This window comes from Lytechinus pictus, chromosome 11 (genome assembly GCF_037042905.1).
Source record: "Lytechinus pictus isolate F3 Inbred chromosome 11, Lp3.0, whole genome shotgun sequence".
In the NCBI taxonomy this organism is placed as follows: domain Eukaryota; kingdom Metazoa; phylum Echinodermata; class Echinoidea; order Temnopleuroida; family Toxopneustidae; genus Lytechinus; species Lytechinus pictus.
Window position 1 is genome coordinate 5,447,201 of NC_087255.1, and position 21,762 is coordinate 5,468,962.

The window sequence follows — 21,762 nt, forward strand, 5'->3', positions numbered from 1 at the left end:
AATGCTGCTTTGTTTGTATTCATATTTTGTGATGCATGCACTTTAAAAAAAGGTTTACCCAATATTGGGTAAAATGGGAGCATGCATGTTGGTTGGGTATAAAGATTCCAAATATTTTGTAAATTTTACGAGATGTTGCGTTGAAATTGACCCTTAAAAACATGCATTTTTGACCAATATGGGGTAAAAAAAAATACCCAGCAAATATGCACGTTCTCTTTCTATTGGGTAAAATTTTACTCAGTGTTTTTAGAGTGTGGTTTGTATAGGCCTATATGAAAATAGATAAAAGGACAGAACGAACAGCGCCACCAACGTCCCCTCCGACCGGTGCACTGCCCTCTTTAGAAACTAAAAGTATTTGAGCTAATCATGCTATTTTCATTTTGTTTGGAAATACACCGGTGATGGAGGGATAAGCGAGTGGATCAGCAAAAGCATGGGAATCATTTTCTTCATTATATAAAACTGCCACAGCCACAATGGCCATGCACAACTGCTTTTACTCTGAAAGTTCTCAACCATATCAAGAATCACTTTCGAGCACATGAGTGAGGAACTTATAATTAGAATTAAGATCAGTAAATTGATTATTGAAGGTTTTTTTTTACTTGTACATGACATGTAGTCCATATAGTGTTTCAAAGAACGGAAATAAACTTCTCTCTCAGGCCTGTGATATCCGGCAGAAGGAAAATATTAACCAATGAAAATGAAGCTTCTTTAAACCATGCGTATAATGCTCCAATGGGAGAACTCGATTGATTGTAATATAACGCTGATTGGTTGTTCCACTTGTTAAAGTAGCGATAAATAAGGGGGAACTTTGAGAAATCATCCTCAAACTAAGGTGCTTCATGTTCCTTTACTAACCAGCAGAAGGGTTAAGGAGCAAGTTTTTTGTGTTCTACGTTGCCGACAGAAGAGTTTGGACAGCACTAAACGAAAGTTGTAAGTCTTTGTACACTCCTTACACTCTAAAAAAATATTGGGTAAAAGTGCTCAAAGGGGGTAATTATGTGTCCAACCAACATTGTGCATTTCTTTTGGGCATTTTAATTTATCCAGTGTGATGAAAATTTTGCCCATTTCAAAGTAATTGCTGCTTATTTTTTAACCTTACTGGACAATATGCTTCCCGCATTGGGTAAAATACTGCCCCAAATTGGTTGGACACATAATTACCCTCGTGGTGGTAAAATTGTATCAAAATTTTTTTTTTTACAGTGTATGCTTGTCTTAATTGTACATCATGATTCAATTTATTAATGTTCTTTATTAGAGGTGAATACATATAAAAAATTTTTGAGAAAGTGTATTGTTGAAAGTCGTGAGAAGCTTGGCTTGTTCTTCCGTATTCTTTCTTCTTTCCAACCGTTTCATTTCCTTCTTGCATTACACCAACGTTAAAACAACCAAATAATGCTTTGCTAAAACTTCACATTTTTTTATTTATATTAATTTCAGACATCATGATTCCCGGACACATCAAGGCTAGACAAGCCGTCTATCCCAAATCGAAGGTGGAGAGGTTCCCGGTACCAGACAATAAGGTTTCATGGATGTTGAATGGCCGGAGTACAGCCCTGTCAGATACACAGCGGATAAACTCAGCGGGGCCTGTCTGGGCGGATCCTGATATCATGTAAGGATTGTTTGATCTCTATTTCATCTATTTTTTTTTATACATTTTTCATTCACTCATTCAGCTATATTCATTCATCCGTTCAGTTATCATCTTATCCATTCATTCGAACTTTCTTACATTCATTCACTCATTCACTTCCGCGGAACCAGGATTTAATTGGCCAAAACTTTAGGTCTACTTGAGCGAAGTGCGCTGATGGGGTTGGTGCAGTGATGGGGGAGCTTGTAGTGTTTTCGTGCATGTTTCATCAAATTCAAATTAAAAACCGTCTTTCTCATCTCTTGTACCATTATCAGTTTCAGTTTAATTGAATTTGATGTGATTATAATATTTATTCAAGTCTGGAACTCTTTGCCAACATCAACGCAAAATATCCAATCCCTGCAATCTTTTAAACGTGTTTATTAAGCTGCCCTTTTTAACTAATGTCATTTTTATTCTTTTATCAATTGTTACCTTACCTCCTGAATATTGATTTTGTCTCATTTCTACATAATTTTTTTTTGTGAATTATATTATATACTATGTTTTAACTTGTAATTCTTTTAGATTACTATATTATTTATGTAGCTTTATAACATGAATTCCCTAGTCATTTTGTTAAATTGAATTGTATTTGTTATTCTTAATCTATTTGATGATTTTTTTTTTATATTAAGTTTTAAACCTGTTGTATCAGGACCATGATGCAAAACAGCTGTGCTGATCATGATTTTATCCTGAATAATAAATTCAAATAAATAAATAAATAAATATTACGAAAAAAATAGTGAGAAAGCTCAAACGTTGAACACTGAGGAAGGAAAATGATTCCTATTCCCGCGTGAAGCGCTGAAAGTTTTCCGATTTGCAGAATTAGATTTTAAAAAGAAACAGAAGACATGTCATTTCTTTGACTTGTATTAAGTATATTTTCTAAGATATAATAACTGTTTAGACATAGGGCGCAAAATAGGGGAGGAGATAGATGCGCGGGAGATGGAAATGTGTATCCCTCACGCGCATAGCGCAAAAACTTTGAATTTGTATCGAATGGATGACTTGTACTCCCTTTTCTGCACACGGGGATACCCGCATTTTTTTATATGGGGAAACCTTCTTGCCAAAACGTTGTCTAGTAATGAGCAAAAAAGTAGAAGGAATGTATGTGGGTGGGTCAGGGAGGATTAACCCATTCTGAGCTGATGCAAGAAAATCTTGTGTCATCAATTTGTAAGACGAAAAAAAGGGATTATATTTCGTACTTAATTCTTCTTTAATTTCACGACCGAATGTAATTATAGACATACATTTATACTTGCTGGCAACAAATAGGCTCCTACTTCTTTGAGCGACCATAACGTTTGCAGTTAAATCGGGGAAGAAAAGGGATGCGGGAAACAAAAAAAATACGGGAGGGGCAAAATTGCGATTTCCCAAGCGAAGCGCAGAAAACAGAAGCCATATAAGCATTTCTACTTCAGGGGGACCGTTTCATCAATATTTTGTCCGACAAGTTGACATCTTTCCTTGATTCAGATTGGCTGAGAGGCACTGTTACTATTGTATCTGTCGGATGAAACGTCCGACAAGTCCTTTCATTAAACGCTTCCCAGATATTGTTAATTCATCTCTTCAGAATCATCATTGTCAACCAATGAAAGAAAATTTATTGTATGTTGTATAGGCCTATGTGTTCATGTGTATATAGGCTTGTAATTATTTTGATTCGACAGGTCCCCTCCTACTACCCACTATTAATACAAACAATTAATTAATTAAAGTATCTATCTGATTGCTCCACTACTTGCAGGAATAGTGTTTATTTTCATCTTGTTTGTGTATTTCATACGGATCAATGCGAATAATGGATATTTAAAGCGCTTTGAACATGTTAAAATGTTCACGTAAAGCGCTTTATTTTTCTTTATTCCTTTTCTTTGTTATATTACTTTGCCATATCCAGGCAAGAGGCTGGTCCCTCGTTGAAGTTTAACTGCGTGGATGGGAATGTGAATCGCATAAGCTACACAGGACATTATGAGTGCATTGAAGGTATCCCAAGGTATGTATTCATTCAGAAGGAAATGAAACTGAACAACAATTCTTTTCTTAGAATTTTCTAGCCGGGCCTATACTTTCAAGCATGGCTTTTTTTGTAGGTCTATCCATTTTCATACGCTTTCTCTTATACCTCAGTTTAATTTTGCTCTACGGCGACCGTACGGCGAGTCGAAAACAGCCGTGTTTTAAAACATTTTTGTAATAGATATATACTATGTGGTTTGAATAAAAATGAATAAAACGGCTGTTTCGACTCGCGTACGGCCGCCGCACAGTGGGCCAGAATGAGTTGAAAGTGCGCCAAAATTATATTCCGTGTTATATTTTTACTTTAACATGTTGATTAAGGGTAATTTTGGGCGAAGAATCGACTGAACATAATTTAAAGCCGATATGACGTCACTTTGAAACCAAATTTGGATTGGCTACTTAAAACCTCTCTGTGAAAAGAAAAATTACGCTAAACAATGTGCAGTATATAAACTTTGTGTCATGTGTTACTTTAAGATTGACCAGAGTGAACGTTGGTTTATGCTTCTCACATGCCTAAAAAGTGTGTATGAGATCCTGAAAATTATTTTATGGCATCAAAATGATCATAAGATATAAAGAAATACTTAAAAATATGAAAAATATGAACCGTGCTTTATCAAGCGGGTGTAGACTTGGGTAAAACGCAGGGTATATAACACCACGAATGTTTTACTATGAGGAGGGTTTTGGCTGAAATTATTCTCCAAGTAACTTTTATCTCTGGAAGAGGGGCAGGTAGCCCTTATATGCGTTATCAACCTTTATTTCGTTTGCATTATGCGCGGAATTCATGTCATTTTCATGGAATGGATTTGAGGTAGGAAATTAACAACCTTTATGCAAATTCCCGAATGAAATATTTTGCTGAAGTATTCTTCAAAGTGTTGTCTTTCAGCTGGGCATGACAAAAATTAAAAAAAAAAATTTTGAATTGCCCAAAATGACTTTTGGCGCACTTTTGTTTCGCCCCGGCCCACTGTGCGCCGTTGAGCAAATGTGGCTGAGGTATTATACTCTTGTAAATGATTATACGACATTTGCTCCGTGCTTTATTTCGTCTAAGATATAGGGTTGGGGTTGCAATATGGTATTATGTTAGGTTTAGGGTTAGGTTTAGAATAGGGTACATCGTTAAATCCAGGACTGAAGTTGGTCATTCCATCAGTGTGCGGTATTTACAGCGGAGCAATTGTCATGTAACCTCGTAAATACATTCATGTCGATTTGTAGATGATGTGCAGTTTTGTAATTTTCCTTTTTGTATTACTGGTATATTCAAGAGAAAAATCTCTCCAACATATCTAGGCCTACAATTTGTTGGTGGCAGGCCTAATAATTGTATTATTTCAAACATAAAATTTGATTTTTTTGGGTTAAGGCATTAATCCTCATTACTAGGTCCCTCGGAGAGGACCTTAAGCCGTTGGTTTTCTGGTTGCTTGCTTACAAGCATTCATGCTTTCTTAGCAGTCAAGTAAAAAATATCAACCACCACCACCATCTAAAAGAGCAAAAAATATGTATCCATATTTTCTTCTCTTTTTTTTCATTTATAGGCGCGATAGCTCAGTCGGTAGAGCGGGGGACTCGTATTCCGGTGACCCGGGTTCGATTCTCACTTGGTGCGCTAGTGCCCTTTGGTAAGGCATTAATCCTCAGTACCAGGTCCTTCGGAGAGGACCTTAAGCCGTCGGTCCTCTGGTTGCTTGCTTACACGCATTCATGCTTTCTTAGCAATCAGGTAAAAAGTCACCACCAATATTTCCAATATTCACTCCTTAGGAATCCATGCGGACGAACGGGATTGATGGAGAGGGGTACATTGGGTAAATGGGGACCAAACCATGCAGCTGATCCTATAGTAACCAGGTAATATCAGTCGAACACTATGATTATCAATTCAAGTACCAATATTAAAGCAATATTGACTGGCCTCGGGGCGATACGACATATATCGCCCAATCTAGATTTATATCGCCCGAGTCGTAGACGAGGGTGATATCAATTTAGTGAGGGCGATATATGTCCTTTCGCCCCTAGGCCAGTCAATATTGCTATTATTAACCAAATCAGACATCTAGAGCAAAAATCGTTAAAATTTAGATATTTTAAATTTTTAGAATGAGAATCTAGTTTATCATGTTGAGCAGACTTGGCCTCTGAACTTTACCATTGTGACGTAATTGAAATGACGCGTCCCTGGCCTAGGGACGCAGTATCCAGCGTTGTCTTAACTTGATTACCATTATGACGTATAGCACTGCGCGGTTCAAGGATGCGTGCAAAAACGCGTAGAATACCCGGATATTAGCGCTGCCTTTTATTGCCCGCTACATTTCCACACATTTTCTCATTGACTTTCCTGAGCGGGCAATAAATTGGGCCCGTGGATAAACAATTTGAATTTTATTGACCGGCCATTTGATCCCAGTCTTAAGCAGGCAACAATGTTTCAAAGTTGCCCTGCTCAGATGTCTGATACGTTTAATAATGGTCGTTCTTGACTTGTGATCAATTTATCACCATTCTAACTGCATTGCAGAAGCGTGACATAAATAGTAATAGCTTTTCCGACAGCGACGGAGAGGGCGTCGTTTCCGGTCACTCAATTAAGGTCAAAGACAATTTGGGGTCAATAAACTAAACAAAGGTTTATATTTTGAAATTTAAAGACAATTTTCGACATTTATCCAAATTAATAAACAGATTCATCGTCGTTCTAACCAAAAGGAAGACGACAAACATCTTCGAATGTGTTTGTGGAACGACAGATCAATGACCTCTAAAGTAACTCAAATCTGTGACATGATTCTAGAGAATGACCTAGATGTTCTCATACTTACTGAGTCGTGGTTAAGAGGTGATGATAATGATCACCACATCATCGCAGATTTGAAGTCTACTTTGCCAGACTATGACATTTTACAGGAACCACGGAAAACTGGACGAGGAGGTGGTATATGTGTGATATATCGTTCATCGATCAAAGTAGTTAAGAACACTTGCCACAGATTTGACTCCTTCGAAAGTCTAGATATGACTGTCCGAACATCGTCTGCATCGGTAGTCAGAATCTACGCCATATATCGACCTCCACCATCACCACAGAACAAACTGACATTTCTCATGTTTTTGAGAGAATTCTCATCATTGCTTGAAATGATATCAGTCATCGACCATACTCCTCTTATCCTTGGAGATTTTAACATCCATGTTGATGATAGGCAGGACCGTGATGCTGAAAAGTTTATTAATGCCCTCGATTCTGCTGGTTTCCTGCAGCACGTCAGCGTACCAACACATAGAGCAGGGCATACACTGGACCTTCTTATTACAAGGAAAGTTGATCAGCTTATATTGGACCTAGAGTCGATCACAGGACTGTCGTCTGATCATGATGCGATCTTAACTTCCATGAACCTAGAACGGCCCGTGCCTTCGAAGAAAGTAGTAACGTGCAGAAAGTTACGTAGTATCAACTTAGAGAAATTTAGAGAAGACATCAAAAATTCTGTTCTCTCTAAATCATGTGCGTCTAACCCATCAGAAGCAGTTGATGAGTATAACAATGTTCTCCAGGATCTCCTTGACAAACACGCCCCCGCTAAGTTAACTCGTGTATCCTTGAGGCCTAGAGCCCCATGGTACACGGAAGCGGTCCGGAGATCCAAGCAGAAAAGGCGGCAAGCCGAACGGAAGATGGTGAAGACCGGACTTGAGATTCACAACACAAGGAAATATATCGTGATGCGTGTAAACAACATGATGAAACCTTGAAGAAAGCAAAGACCGACCATCTGACCGCAGAAATAGCCGGATGTGACACTAAACAACTGTTCAGATTCGTCAGAAGATTTTCCAATCCATCTCGTGAATCGTTCCTTCCAGATCATGACGATGACAAGGGGTTAGCTGATAGATTGGGAGAATTCTTCCACAACAAAATCCAAACGATAGTAAATAATGTACCTGGTTCTTTAGTGGAAGCTTCTATGACATCTACACTTATGCACAGCTTCACAGAGTCTGAGCCTGTCACTGAGAACCAGGAAAAGATGATCATCCGCCAAAGCCCTTCAAAGTATTGTGACCTTGATCCGGTACCAACGTGGCTTGTGAAAGCGTGTCTCGATGAACTGTTACCTCATGTAACTCGAATCATAAATTCATCCCTTTCATCGGGAACCATGCCTGATATGTTAAAGTCATCATTGGTTATGCCTCTCCTGAAGAAGCCAAAACTGGACCACAATGATCTGAAAAGCTACCGGCCTGTTGCGAACCTCATGTTCATTGCTAAGCTCTTGGAGAAAGTCGTCTCGGTACAACTACGCGCCTACTTGCATGAACACGGGTTGTTCCCACTTATGCAGTCTGCATATAGACACTTCCATTCAACAGAGACCGCACTTGCCAAATTGATGGATGATCTCCTTCTCGCCGTTGACAGGGGCCAAGAAGCGATTCTTGTCCTACTGGACTACTCTGCAGCATTTGAGACAATCAACCATGAATTACTCATTCACACACTGACTCATAGATATGGCATTCAAGGAGTTGCACTGAAATGGTTAATATTCTACCTTGAGAATCGCCATCAGAGGATCAGAATTAATGGAACAAATTCTAAAATGTTTCCTCTCCCCTGGGGTGTCCCCCAAGGGTCAGTGGTTGGCCCCCCTGGAATTCATCTTGTACACAGGTCCGCTGACATCTATCATTGCTGCTCACCAAGGGATTCATCATGTAGTATACGCTGATGACACTCAGATATACATTGTTGTTAAGCCGGGTGATCAAACGGACGCTGTGGGTAAACTACAGGGATGCTTGGATGATGTTCGACGGTGGTTCGTTAACAACCAGCTCATGCTGAACGGATGTAAAACTGAAATCCTCCATGTCACTTCACAGTTTAGGAAGACCACACCACTCTCCGGTCTGCGGATTGGTGACAATGCTACCTGTTCCACCTCTGAAACTGTGCGTGATCTGGGCGTCACACTGGATGACAAGCTGACTATGAGACAACACATCAGAAACACGTGTCGGTCTGCAGGGTTTGGATTATCCAAAATAGGAAAGATAAGGAAGTATCTGGATAGTGCGAGTGCGGAAAGACTTGTACATGCTTTCGTCACAATACATCTTGATTACTGCAATAGCCTCCTGATCGGACTTCCCAAAACTCAAATAACTCCATTACAGAACATCCAAAACGCCGCCGCAAGGCTCATAACACGCTCAAGGAAATTTGAACACATCACCCCAATTCTCCAATCCTTGCACTGGCTTCCAATCCAACAAAGGCTACAATTCAAGATCCTTCTCCTCACCTTCAAGGCCAAGCATGGTATCGCACCTGCATATCTCACTTCACTGATCACATCCAAAGCGACTACTGGTTCCCGTACACTTCGTTCTTCAGCACATGCACACCTAGATCTCGCACCTGGACCCCGCACCTGCACGAGATACGGCGATCGCGCCTTCTCTTCAATTGCACCCACTCTCTGGAATAGACTTCCTACCCAAATCCGTGATGCTCCTTCTGTGAATGCTTTCAAGAGCAGACTAAAGACATTTATGTTTAATTCTTCCTTAATTTCTTAATATCTTTATCATGTGGTACTTAAGTTATTTAAATTTCATTATTATTATAACTATATTATGATGCATACATTTAAGCAATTTTTGTGTATTCAATGATAGGGCGTAACATTTTCACCTTAGCCCTACTCAAATGAATAGATTGAATTTGAACTGATGTAATAATAATACCAGAACATGCTATCAGTAATGTATATAATTATGTTGAACTCAGATTTTTGTAAAGTATTATATACATGTTTACTAATTTGTTATTGTAAAGCGCATTGAAATGTTAATGTAATGCGCTATATAAATGTAACTTTTATTATTATTAGATATGAATTACAAGTATCAGCAAATTGATGAAGGTAATTTTAGGTCACTAAGGCCAGTGTCAAAAGTCAAAGAGGCGCGATAGCCCAGTGGGTGGAGCGGGGGTTTCGGATTCCGGTGAAACCCGAGTTCGATTGCACTATATGATCGTTGGTAAGGCATTTATCATCAATACCAGGTCCACCGGAGAGGACCTTACGCCATGTTTGTGTTCGCTCCTCTGGTTACAGGCATTCATACTTAACAATTAAGTGATAATTACCATCATTTACAATTTACCATCATTTCATTAATAATAATCATGATAATAGATGAGATTTATAATGCGTCACTCATCAGAGTGGTCAAGGTCAAAGGTCATTTCATATATATTGACTGTGATGAAAGTTTGTATTTTGTTCATTAGTTGTTAACATTTTTAATCAAATGTAACCTTTGTGTGGTGTTATTATTGGATATTAATATTTTATTATCATCTTTTAGATGGAAGATAAGTCAATCTGGAGAGAAAGTACTACACTCTTGCTCAGACAAACCAATTCTTAAATTTATTTCAATCAGGAGGGTAGATTCAGGAGAGTGGGCCATTCCAGGGGTAAGTTGTTCCTCCCCTTATTTTTCTTTCTCCATTTAGTTATCCTCTCCTCCTCCTCCTCCTCCTCCTCTCATCATCATCATCCTGCTTCTTCTCCTTCTCTTTCTTCTTCTTCTTCATCATCATCATCATCTTCTTATTCTTCTACTTTTTCTTCATCTTCTTCTCCTTCTTCTTCTTCTCCTTCTTCTTCTTCTTCTCCTCCTTCTCCGTCTTCTCCTTCTCTTTCTTCTTCTTCTTTTTCTTCTTCTTCTTCTCTTTCTCCTTCTTCTTCATCTTCCTTTCCTTTTTCTTCTCCTTCTTCTTTCCTTCGTCGTTCCTTCTTCTTTATTTTCTTCCTTTTTCTTCCACTTTTATATTCGCCACAATTATTGGTTGCTTCGCCCCCGGATCCGCTTATTAATTGTTCATACTGTCTATTATTCTTCATCCTGAGTAAATAAAATTGCCCATATGTAATAAAAATATATATCTCGACTCTATGATACTTAGAGAAAGAAAACAAGATATAAAGGGGGTCGAAATTTTGGGGGTAAATCGATCTTTCAAGGCTTTGGTCTTGCGAGCATTCATGCAGTAACGCTCTTAGACCGTCACCATGCCGAGAAAAGAAAAGTATAAATATGTCTATAATAGTACAATTATGTGTATTTTTCTGTTTTCCACTCACAGGGAATGGTAGATGCCGGGGAGAAAGTGTCACAAGCCTTGAAAAGAGAGTTTGGTGAAGAAGCCATGAACTCATTAGCACTGGAGGGTGAGAAACTGAAAGCTGTAGAGGAAGCAGTAGCGGATCTCTTCGAACACGGTGTTGAGGTAAGTGAGTGTACGCTGTGATTTTGACCGGTGTTAACTTTGTCGTGCTAGTTCAACACCCATGGATGGTGTTACAACATCCTTGGCTGTGTGATTATTTTATATAGAGTTTTCGTAGATGACAATCTTGCATTTTATATGTGCTCACTCATCCGTGAACTGATGGATCAAATGGATTTTTGCACAGAAGTAACTCAACGAGTGTAGGGAACCTTCCTGCTATGTATTTATTTTTTAATATTATTATTATCATTTGCTTAAACTTTTTTTTCGCTGTGGTATTTTCAAAGAGACAGCGATTATGATGGAAGAAGACAGCACATCTGAACGATTTAAGGCGTCGTTCGGCAAGTTAAAGACAATACTAACGTTTTATTTACCCAGGATAGCTACTTCGGTTAGGAAACTGCTCTACCAGCGGGCCCTGCATAACACAACATGTTATTATTACCCTTCACCAAAAGCAGAAGCTAGGTCCTATTTTTATAAGTCTTTGGTATGACTTGGCCGGGGATCGAACCCATGACCTTCCGTTCATGAGGCGGATGCTCTACCACTGAGCCACCATGCCCGGTTATGCCAATGATATGGCCCATACTATCGAAAAATATCACTTTGCGGTTTAGGGGGGTTTTCGTGTGTGTTTTTATTTTGTGTTTCTCTTACATTCACTAATAAAGTATTTTACTAAAAAACGTGTGTTTATGTAAACGATAGCATTATGTTGCCTTTTGCTTGTCGAACGATGGGGGATAATGGGGTGGGTAATATGAAATACGTCGAGCGCCTGACAAGATGGCAGAATAAGGTCTCATTTTTAAAGGTTTTGCTATGATTTGGTCGTGGATCGAACCCACGACCTCCCGTTCATGAGGCGGGCGCTCGACCACTGAGCCACCATGCCCGGTTAATTATGACCATTCTAATTTTTATTTTGAAGGTATACCGAGGCTACGTCGACGACCCGAGAAACACAGACAATGCCTGGATGGAAACCATGGCCGTTAATTACCATGACGACGATGGTAACAGCGTCGCGAAGTTCCCTCTTCACGCCGGTGACGATGCCGCTGCCGTCCAATGGCACGACGTGGGATCCGACATCAAACTCTACGCCAGTCACTCGTCTTTCATTCAGTTGGTTGCAGAGAGATTGAGGGCTCACTGGCATCTTTGAAACGGAAGTTTTTAGGTGCTATCGACTTGTACAAGTCGACATACAAACGTTGTATGCCAAGTTGATATACTACGGAAGCTTTAAAGTGCCATCGACTTGTAGAGATGGCGAGATGTATAATTTATCAAGTCGACATAAAAACGGTATTATATCAACATCGCGAGACCAAAGCGACATACGAATAGTTGTATGTCAACTTGACCAGACACGCTTTATCTCTACAAGTCGATGGCACTTTGAAGCTGTAGACTTGACGAGATAAATTATCTTGCCATCTCCACAAGTCGATGGCACTTTGAGGCTTCCCTACTCTGCAGTAATGCAATGTAGACCTACACAATTATTTAATGGTGCCAGGTATGGCGGATGGAGCGAAGGCTTTTTAAAGATACGAGCGAGCAAAGCAAGAGAGCAATAAAAAAAAACTTGGGTCCTCTTTTCATACAAAAATCTTAATTTTTGATAAATTTTTAAATAATATTCAAAAAATGATATAATATTTCAGTTTTATCCATTCCTTCTGTTTCCTTTTCTCCGTTTTTTTTTTCGTGATTTTTTTTTTGCTTGGGGGGGTCATGGCCCACTAGACCCCTACCATCTTAACGCCATTTGATATTTTTCAAATTTTAAATGATGTGTAGAGGATCTTGTCAAAGGAATTTTAATATCTGTTGAGTAAAATCGTGTTTAATTATGTTTCATAAACATTGCTAAATTAAAAATTCAATGACTTCGTTATTTATTATCAGAATTTGATGTTATTCTTATCGTTTTACTCAGTGAATTTTACTCTTTTCATTTAGATGTAAATATTATCAGTCCGAAGTGCCCCTTTAAAGGACAAGTACACCCCAACATAAAGTTGATTTGAATAAGAAGAGAAAAATCCAACAAATTAGCATTGTTTAAAACTATATTGTTCAGTCAAGTTGGTCCTTATTGTCAAATCTATAAAAAATGAAATATTGTATAATTCAAACAATAAAAAACAAAAGAAATAGTGAGTGATGGACATCATCGACTGACTCACCTACTAGTTATGCATATCACTGTTTTGTGAAAAATAAGCGAAAACTTTAAAATGTCATAACTTTGTTATTTTACATCCGATTTTGATGAAATTCTCAGCACTATGCTAGTTTGATTTTTCTCTATTTATTCAAGTCAGCATTTTCCTGGGGTGGACTTGACCTTTAAGCAAGCATTCATTACTCAGTACCTTCACAAAATATAGTAATCATGATAATGGTGTCTGTTCTGTATATGACAAATGAATTCTCGCAATTATGTTTAACGTAGTTATGTTAGATAGTTAAGTTATTTAAGTAAAGTAGTTAGGCTTTATATTGTGAAGTGCTAAGGCGCTATATAAACATCGAATATTACAGATTTATTTATTTATCTATTTATTATATATTTGGTATATCTCATTGCCTTGTTAGTATGGCCCGTATTCTGAACTCTGGTTTAAATTAAACCCTGGTTTTAAGTTGTGGTTTAACTATGGATAGCTAATCGGGGCACAAATCCCTAACAGTACAAATCCACTTTATTAAGTTATTTGACACTAAAATTGTTCATAACTATCTGGGAATGATTATTGAAGTATTTTTCTTCATTATGAAAGCAAAAGGAAACGAAATAGTAAACATAAGAATTATGTAATATAAACATAATTTTTGAAATTTTGGCTCCCCATAATTTTAGCACAGAGTTAGACCGTGGTCTAAGTTAAACCTGACTTCAGAATACGGGCCTATGTGTCTAAATTCTTTTGTACAATATATTTACAATTTCAAGCACGTTGTTTAAGTCCGTCACTCTAACAACTAATTTTTGAAGTTATAAACAGGTTGTTTAAAAGTTTGAACAACCTGTTGTTAGAGCATGGACCTATAGGTCCAGTGACGTGCTTAAAGAAAGTGCTATTTCTTTCTGTGTAATCTTCCGAAAATCATGGTAATAAACAGACGGCTCAAAGTCGTCGGGCAAACTCTACGTATCCCATTGAATAATAATGATATGTGTTTCTTTTCTTATGTCTAAGAAAGAAGTTTGGTCAAGAGGATATTGAGTGGATGATACAGGTAAAGTGTTGATAATAGACCGAGATTTATTTGTTTCGTTGGAACGTTCGTTTGTCTTCTTGCCCTATTCGCAATCAAGGACACTCAGTTGTAAGTTTTCTGGGTCAGACTGACAGTCCTAGTGTGAATGGATGAGAATGAGAACGTTTGTTGCTTGCTAATGCCAGGGGGGCGTTTCATGAAAGGACTTGTCGGACGTTTTATCCGACAAGTCACATTTTATCCGACAGTTACCATAGTAACAGTACCTCTCAGCCAATCAACATCAGAGAAAGATGTCAGATCTGACAACTTGTCGGATGAAAATGTTGATGAAACACTCCCCTGGATGTTGGAGAAAGAGGCGAAGATCCGGGGGCAGCGGGCGATCGATTCACCGCCCCCCACAAAAAAAATCGAAAGATGTTTAATATGCAACTATACACAACAAAAAAGTAAGTCCCCCCTTAAACAAACATCAATAATTTCCGAACCAATGCGAGTTTTCAATATATTTTTACATGAGCGTATAGGTAATTTTATAAGCTACCCTCTGAGTAAATGTTATGGACGTATTTTACGTCATGCTTCAGTGAGCACCGTCAGAAGACAAAAATGTAACTTTTCAAAAGTCACAAGCCAAATATCATGACTTTGATTCCATTTTATTGGAACTAATTCTACATTCTCATCATGAAAAATAGTCAGAAGTCTTGTAATAGGTACTTTCTAAAAGACGATACATTTTTTTGGCTGAATTTCACGGTTGAATAAACACAAGTCCAAATTTGCTATAATTTGAGTTTTTACATATTTTTGTCAATAAAAATGATAGAATATGATGATAGTTATTTTTGGGAAGAGTATCTTCAACAATATTCATCGTTTCACGGTTCAATGAACATTTATCGAAAACAAAAAATACGATTTTCAAATATTATAGGCAAGTATTGTTTCATTTTGGTAACTGAAACTGATCTTTTATCAACTTTTTCGTTATGTTCATGACCAATTAACATGCTTCAATGATTCAAAGGCGTTTAATTAAATATTCACGCTTGAATGAACATGTGGAATGTGATTAGCTCTTTTTTTACGTTATTGGAAAAAAATGCAATTTGTAACTATGAATATCTGTCACAAACCTCCTTGCATGGTTCATTTGATTTGATTTTTATGAAAATCCCGATGTTTAATGCATCAGTGAGCACACAATATTCGAAAATTATGCAAATGAGAAGAAAGTTCAAGGCCTTGGCCCCACTCTGTCCCATATCGAATTGTTATTTTTGTGTGCGCGCCTTTTGGATAGTCTTACTCTGAAGCCATGTGCGAGGTTTCATGATATAACTGGTGGCAGAAGTAACAAAAACCGTCCATGAAACAAACCCTCATTTCATATTTGTTAAAATTTTGACTTCCTCTCTCATAGACTTGTGTACATTATGGGTGCATATGTTTAAGAATAAGTAACCCCTTATTCAATATGGTGGAACTTTTTTTCAAGGCTGTCTTTAGCAATGTCATTTGGCAGTAATGTTTATCAACCTATCGGCAGAATTCTGTGCAAAAAATGAAATCGATTTGTTTATTTATGGATGAGTGAGCACGCATCAAAGTGGGAAAATGGGTATTTTCAATGTCACAGACTCATTTTAAAGGGTAATAAGGTGAATATTGGGGGCAAATTCGGCTTCAAATGTGACTTTAATTGCTGTTGTTTTTATCATCCATCATTTCTTTCACCACACACTTTCCGAACTTTTAACATTTTCATGGTTGAGCGAGCACATTCGAAAACTTAGGAATGAATACTCTTTATACTGCATAAATGTATTCTTTTCCTAACAATTTCTCATGATCAGTTTAATTTATGGACAAATCAGTGGTGGATCCAGAATTTTAAAATGGGGGAGGGGCCTATAATCGGGGGAGCCACCAACATTTTCAAATTTTAATATGACCTAACAAGTTGTAGAAGATACTACAAAAACCCCCTATGATGATACGTCACAATACAGGGGCCGCGGAACGGTTTTCAAAGTGTGGGGAGGGGCTGAGCCAAAAGTGAGGGAGGGGGCTGACCATGCAAAAAATCCGTCACAATCGTATGGTCATTTTACATGCTTTTGGAAAAAAAGTGGGGGCTGAGCAACCCCCCCCCAACCCCACCCCGCTTCCGAGGCCCCTGCAATATTGTGCTCACTCAACCATGAACATACGATATCAAAATTGTGTGTGGAGTGGCTAAATGATGGATAGTAAAACAGCATTAACACCATAAAATTCACCTAAAAACAACTTTTGCCCAACTTTGTATTTGCACAATCTGAAAAACGACTCTTGTGACTTTCAAAAATTGTCATTTTCAATTCAATCTTTAATTACTCATGCATGACTCAACCGATCAATTTCATTTTCCCCAAGAGTTGCTGAATGAGTGCAGAAAACCACCTACGAAATATCATATTTTTAAAAATAATTCCGTTCAAAAGTTACAGCAATTTGATTTAGGGGGGACTTACTTTTGTGTTGTGTATATATGTTTCAAAGAGCGGTGGAAAAAGATAAAACCACCCAACTTGCATAAATAATATATCATTTTTTTGAAATTCTATATTATGATTTGGCGTGGACATTTATTTTTCACTTTTGCCCCTCCCCCGTCCAAAAAAAATGGATCAACGCCCTTAGATATTTTTTTTTAAACAAGTGCACACCAAGTTACCAATAATGCCTATAGCATTTCCATTTATTTTGAAAGCAGGATAAAAGAGCATTGCACATTAAATGCCTTGCTCATAGGCATAGGTGCCGCGGCCGGGGATCGAACCCCAGACTTTTTATGTATAGCCAGGCGCCTTAGACCACTCGGCCACGGCACCTCCAGTGTATATGGCCAGTGTATATCGACTATGCATGCCGACGTGCAGTATGACAAGTAATGTTCTCATTTAATAGTTTTCCATTTCATTTTCATTCATTTTGCACAAATAAAACTTAGACCAAATTGAATACGGACTAAATGGCTATTGGACCAACTGGTTATTAGACGAAATTGTGAGTGTGAATTAGACCATGTGGATAGTGGACGAACTGATGGTAGATAAATTATATTAGACGAGTTGGCATTACACGAATTGAAAATAAACCGAAATGTCAAGGACCGTGTCATAAAGAGTTACAACTATTGTTAATTTCAATTAAGACAACTACCTTGGTAATCACGGTAATATGGCTCAGCAGCCAATCACAATCAAGGTTAACATAGGAGTTATCTAATGACAAATTGACAATAGCTTTTTCATAAATCTATGGCGTAATTTCCTTCAGCTAAAAATGATCCACACTGTGCTGCTCTCAACCCAGGTGAGATACTAGTAAGCGGGTAATGTACTCCTTGAGTTGAAAAGGCTTGAGTACATCAATAGCTTGACTATACATGTAGAGAGACTTCTGATTAAGGTTTATTTCAAATTCGTCTAATGTCAATTCGTCCAATTGCCAACTTGTCTACGATCATTTGGTCTACCAATAGTTCGTCCGCTATCCACATATTGCCAATTCGCCCACTCACCATTACGTCTAATAACCAGTTGATCAACTAGCCATTTAGTCCATATACCATTTAGTCTAATTGGACTAAGTGTTAATTGTGCAAAATGAATGAAAATGAAATGGATATTAGACCAACTGGATATGAGACGAAATGGTCATAGACGAAATGATGATTAGACAAAATGATGATTGGACCAAATGGTTGTTAGACGATATGTTGATGGACGGAATGGCATTAGACTAATCGGAGGTAGACCATGTGGTGAGTGGAAGAGTTGGTAGTAGACGAATTGGCATTTTACCCTGGTAAAGAGGTATTCATGGAGCTAATACTTCTGCATGAGTACAGGGGAATTGGATTGTTACTACGCGTTGGGTCGTCTTAGCATTTCTTTTTTCTTTCTTTTTTTCTTGGGGGAGGTGGGTTTGCTGAGATTGAGGGATTGTTCTCCTTGCTAGGTTCACGAGGTCGATCAGGGCCCTGTCTTACAAAGAGTTTTGATTGATCCAATCAACCTCAACTATGGAAAGCCAGCAACGCCACCATTTAAAAAAGATATGATTGCTCAACATATTTTCTAGATTATGATGTATAGTCATACATTACTGTTTTCTTGACTATTCTGTATGCTTCTCTTTGATTTCAAAAGACATTGTGCAAAGTTTCCAGTAGTAAAATTATGACATCGATGGATTTCCATATACTTGAGGTTGATCAGATCAATCGTCTATCTTTGTAAGACGGGGCCAAGATTACTTCAATTTATCTTTTGATGGGAGGGAGGGATTCTTTGGGCACGAACGCACTAGCGTTAGAGTGAAGTAGTTAGTCGACTGCACTCACTAAAAAGTTTGATATCATTATAATGTCCTCACGATTTTTCGTTAAAATCAACAATCATTGGGTTGATCTTAAAGGGATAGAATATCAATTCAAATCCTGCTGAAAGATAATATCAATGATCAGTTAAATAACCAAAGCACCACCTCTTTCAGTACAAACTTTATTCTTTAAATCTACCCAAGCTAAACATTATTGGACTTCTGTAATAATGATTAATAGTGATCACTGCTTTTTGTTTCACTCTAAAACTATTCCTAATTAACTCCTTGGCTCTATCCGCTTAATGTACACTGTAAAAAATGAAGTGCTAATTCAGCACTTACAGTGCTTGTATAGTGACTGCACTTCGAGTGCTGATTTTCTAGTTCAAATTTAAACTAGAAAATCAGCACTCGTAGTGCAGTCACTATATAAGCACTGTAATCAAGTGCTAAATTAGCACTTCATTTTTTACAGTGTAAAAGCATATCGTCTAACACCATGGTTGCTAAAACCATCTGGTCTACTTCGGTTCAGAGTAGTAGGTCCAGGTCCAAACAGCGTAACTGTTATTTAGTCTAATGCATAGATCAGGGGCCGCGGAACGGTTTTCAAAGTGGGGGGCTGAGCCAAAAGTGGGGGGGGGGGGCTGACCATCACAATCACAATCATATGGTCATTTTTACGTTTTTGTTCACGGTTTTGGAAAAAAGTGGGGGGCTGAAGACCCCCCCCCCCCCCTCTCCAGCCCCCCCCCCCCGGTTCCGCGGCCCCTGTAGATGGTTCAATTTCCTCTTGCATTTAATAATATTTTGCACTTTGTCAAATGAAAATTAGGTATATAGGCCCTAACTACAGTGCGTATCAAAAAAAACGGGACAGATTTGAAAAGTCTATAAAATTTTAGTTTCAAATTATTATGTCTATATTTTGGTGTTAATAGGTGCTCTAAGGTCTTGTCTTTCAAATGCTATTAAAAAAATTAGTTTCGTTCATGCTTGAGCGAACACGGGACGTTTTTGTTGGGGGTTCAAAAAGAGGCTTGCGCCAGAATTGCAGAATATGAGTAATATGATGATCGGACTTCTTTCTAATTAGCAGACTTCCTCTTAACCTTTTCATTATCTTTGCCATAATTTTCAAATCATGCGGTCAAAATTCATTTTCAGATCTATTTATTTGCTTGAATTATTCTGTTATTTCTTTTTAATATGCTCTGTTAGCTTTGAATATTCCTTCTTAAAGCTAAAATTTTTCTTTACAACAGAATTATGGGAGAGCGTGGATTTTTTTATTCAAATCCTTTCATTATGTGCTACAAAGGTTATGGTTCCTTTTGAACAAAGCCACACAGATGGGCGGGCGCTCGGGTTGCTCCCCCCCCCCCCTTAATTAAAAAAATCATGACCAAGAAAAAAGTGGACAGGAAATAAAAGGAAAGATAGAAAGTAAAATATGATATTATTTTCTGAATATTTTGTCAAAATCTATCACAAACTTTGATATTGTAATTTAAAAAAGTGGGAATATTTGCGTGCTCACTTCGCTCGCTCACAACTTTTTAATACATTTTACTCGATCTGCCATATCTAGCTCCTTCAAAATTCACTCAATACATCATGGTCATTGAAAGACATGAATCCCTTCCTGTGTTTCCTGTCAAGCAATTAAACTTGGTCAAGGAATTAATGACCCATTGAAAAATAGATTCATGTCTTTTAAAGGTACATAACATAATTTGTTTCACATAATAAAACGATTTGAATAATCACAAGTTTTCCCAATTAATAATTCAAATCTTCTTGCTTGGGTTGACAAAAAAAATCTTCTTTCCTCAGTTACTTATGAAGGAAAATTAAAAGGTAAGAGAAGTTTAAATGAAAAAACAAAATAATTCAATTAAATAAATAACTTTGTAAATGAAATTTGACAGCATAATTTGAAAATTGTGGCACAGATAATGAAAAGGTCAAGAGGAAGTCTCCTGATTAGCAAGAAGTCTGATCATTGTATTACACATATTCTGCAATTCTGGCGCAAGCCTCTTTTTGAACCCCCAACAAAAACGTCATGTGTTCGCTCAAGCATGAATAAAATTAATTTTTTTAAATTGCATTTCAAAGATAAGACCTTAGAGCATCTATTAACACTAAAATATAGACATCATTATTTGAAACAAAAATTTGATAGACTTTTCAAATCTGTCCCGTTTTTTTTTATACGCACTGTATAGTTCATCTTTAAAAAAAAATTAAAACAAAATAAAATAAACAGATTGCCATCTGATTGTGATCGACTTGTTTTGGCATGATCAGCCCGCCCCTTACCACACATTCACCCACACACCCCCTTTCGGCATAGCACCCCCCCCCCCCCACCTTACTCATTTTTTTTTAATACTGTTTTTATTCTGATTTCATGAACAAATAGTTACATAACATTTCAATTTTACATTTCAAATCACATATAATACTTTACATTTCATATTTTCACTTTTTTTAATCTAATATCAACTGAAAAGAAAACTCCTAAAATTTTGACCTCCCTAACATATTTGCCAAATACATATACAGGGTCATTTGTCTTTCCATTTTCCTTACCCATGTACATAAAGTGTGTCTTGTCCTAGCTTATTTACCTTTGAGCCAGTACTGACTTTTTCAAATTCTTCAAAAATAAACTGCAACCTTTTTATTGAATCCATGTCTTTCAAAAAATTTGTAATATCATCGGCATACAATACCTGTCTTATTTCATACTCCCCAAAACTTATCACTTTAATGATTTTGTCTTTTCTTATTTCATGTGCCAGTAATTCTATTGCAATAAAAAACAAATAGGGCGACAGTGGGTCACCTTGTCTGACCCCCCTTTCTACATTAAAGTAACCAGTGGAATATCCTCCATTCATAACACAACTACTTATATCCTTGTGTAGTATTTTCCCCCAAGAACAGAATGACTCCCCCAAACCAATACATATATACACACACCCACACTCACACACACACACACACTAAAAAAACCTCTGCCTCTGCCCCTGGTGTAAAGAGGCCATTTTCCGTAATGCAGATATAA

The 21,762-nt window shown here is 37.6% G+C and overlaps 1 protein-coding gene and 1 non-coding gene across 2 annotated transcripts in view; one reads left to right on the top strand and one right to left on the bottom strand.

The window, feature by feature from the left end:
- Positions 1–14,247, top strand: part of LOC129271333 (ADP-ribose pyrophosphatase, mitochondrial-like) — a 24,244-nt gene extending 9,997 nt beyond the window's left edge. The window contains exons 3-8 of the mRNA XM_064106565.1: positions 1,468–1,645; positions 3,594–3,692; positions 5,507–5,593; positions 10,133–10,244; positions 10,917–11,060; positions 12,001–14,247. Coding sequence (XP_063962635.1) covers positions 1,468–1,645; positions 3,594–3,692; positions 5,507–5,593; positions 10,133–10,244; positions 10,917–11,060; positions 12,001–12,237 — 857 coding nt within the window. The 3' untranslated portion in view covers positions 12,238–14,247. The remainder of the gene's footprint in view (positions 1–1,467; positions 1,646–3,593; positions 3,693–5,506; positions 5,594–10,132; positions 10,245–10,916; positions 11,061–12,000) is intronic.
- TRNAM-CAU (transfer RNA methionine (anticodon CAU)) lies at positions 11,560–11,631 on the bottom strand. The gene has a single exon. It is a non-coding gene; the product is annotated as a tRNA-Met (tRNA).
- Positions 14,248–21,762: the final 7,515 nt, after the last annotated feature.